Source organism: Fukomys damarensis, unplaced genomic scaffold, assembly GCF_012274545.1.
Source record: "Fukomys damarensis isolate Sample0158 unplaced genomic scaffold, DMR_v1.0_HiC HiC_scaffold_28, whole genome shotgun sequence".
Taxonomy (NCBI): Eukaryota; Metazoa; Chordata; class Mammalia; order Rodentia; family Bathyergidae; genus Fukomys; species Fukomys damarensis.
Genome location: NW_022900940.1, coordinates 45,736,029 through 45,737,876, shown reverse-complemented (window position 1 = coordinate 45,737,876; position 1,848 = coordinate 45,736,029). Strand labels below are relative to the sequence as shown.

The following is a 1,848-nucleotide window of genomic DNA, read 5'->3' as shown; positions in this document are numbered from 1 at the left end:
CGGTCCTTCGGTCGGGAAGCTCCGCGCTGGGTTTAGGGCGGCGGGAGACTGGATTTGCGAGGCGCGAGCGAGGGGAAGGGCCTAGGCAGGGTCTCTCCAGAACCAGTGCTCCCGCTTTCACATGAAAAAGAAATTCCAGGCGCAGCGCGCCTCCGGGGAATAACGTGATACTCAGAGGAGAAACCGTACGTCCTCGGATCCGGCCCTGTCCCCGGCGGGGGTCCTCCGAGGCGCTTTTGGATCTCCGGGTGGAAACTGGGGGACCAGAGTAATATTACAAATGAGAAGCGGGGAAGGAAGGGGGTGTGCGCTTGGATTCGTGCGAATTCCTTGGAGCGGGGCTGTAGCTGGGGGAAGGACCCGCGCGTCCTCCCCGCGCAAGTTCGCGGTGGGAAGGGCCGGCCAGGCCTCAGGCCTCTCCGGAGCGCCTGGACTTGACGCAAACGAAGTTTGACAACTTCTTTACTTGGAGAGGTCGCGCCCGCCCAGCCAAGCGTGGCCTCCTCCGCTCGGACACTCGAGCCGTCCCCGGAACGCCCCAGCCCCTTCATTCCTCTCCATGCCGCTAGGTTTTTATTTTGCTTTTGATCTCCTGTAGGGAACTACAAGAACCACAAGCTGACCCACAGCGGCGAGAAGCAGTACAAATGCACCATCTGCAACAAGGCCTTCCACCAGGTCTACAACCTGACATTCCACATGCACACTCACAACGACAAGAAGCCTTTCACGTGCGCCACCTGCGGCAAAGGCTTTTGCAGAAACTTTGATTTAAAGAAACACGTGCGCAAGCTGCACGACAGCGCGGGCCCCGCCGCTCCCTCTGCAAAGGACCTGAGCAGGACGGTGCCGAGCTGAGAGCTACTGCTTTGTCCTCTTCCTGCCCTCCGCCGCCCCAACACAGATCTCACGTATAAACTTATTTCTAAAATTAAAAGGAAAACAAACTATAGCAGAGAGGCTAAAATCTATTTATCGAAACCAGCATATTTTTGGAAAGTTAAACGTTTCCTCGATGACTGGCAACCAGTGCGTGGCTCCCACCTTTGTATATTCGGGAAATTTATTTAAATTCAGTGCGTCGAATCGTATTTAATTCCAGGCCTCGGCTTCGCCTCGAACAGCCGCTTTCTGACCCCAGCCTGTCACCGCGAGCGCCCCAGGAGAGCCCGGCGCCCTCAGCCATCTCTGTACAGCCCTGTAACTCCTGTGCAGGCCGACACGGAATACACACACATGTGACTCAATAAACAATCCCTGGTGCGCGTCTTCTTCCCCCACCCGCGCCTCGCTTCCCCCTTCCCTCTTCCCCTTCCCTTCCCTTCCCGCCCCGGATCCTGACTCCGGCCCCTTTCCGGGCGGTGGGCTAGCGCGAGGCCGGCCGCTGTTTCTGGGCGCTTGCGGGTGAAGGGTGAGCGAGAGGCGAGGCCGCCGGCCTCCGCGGGGCCTCGTTTTTTTTCTGGTGCTGGTTCAGACGCTTGGGACGCTGGGTGTTGCCTTGGGTGAGACAGCACTTTTAAGGGCTAACAGCCGTAAGTTGGGGTGCGCTCTGGAGCAAGGGGGAGCCAGGGCCTCGGGGTGGGCCTGGCCAGTCCTTTCCTTTGGGCTGTTAGGGGGCGAGCAGCTCCTGCGGCTTCCCGCGCCCGCCTCGTTTTTTTTCTGGTGCTGGTTCAGACGCTTGGGACGCTGGGTGTTGCCTTGGGTGAGACAGCACTTTTAAGGGCTAACAGCCGTAAGTTGGGGTGCGCTCTGGAGCAAGGGGGAGCCAGGGCCTCGGGGTGGGCCTGGCCAGTCCTTTCCTTTGGGCTGTTAGGGGGCGAGCAGCTCCTGCGGCTTCCCGCGCCCCCG

The 1,848-nt window shown here is 59.7% G+C and overlaps 1 protein-coding gene across 1 annotated transcript in view; it reads left to right on the top strand.

Moving 5' to 3' along the window:
- Fezf2 (FEZ family zinc finger 2) overlaps nt 1-1,344 on the top strand; it is a 2,022-nt gene extending 678 nt beyond the window's left edge. The window contains exon 3 of the mRNA XM_010606579.3: nt 599-1,344. Coding sequence (XP_010604881.3) covers nt 599-858 — 260 coding nt within the window. The 3' untranslated portion in view covers nt 859-1,344. The remainder of the gene's footprint in view (nt 1-598) is intronic.
- Nucleotides 1,345-1,848: the final 504 nt, after the last annotated feature.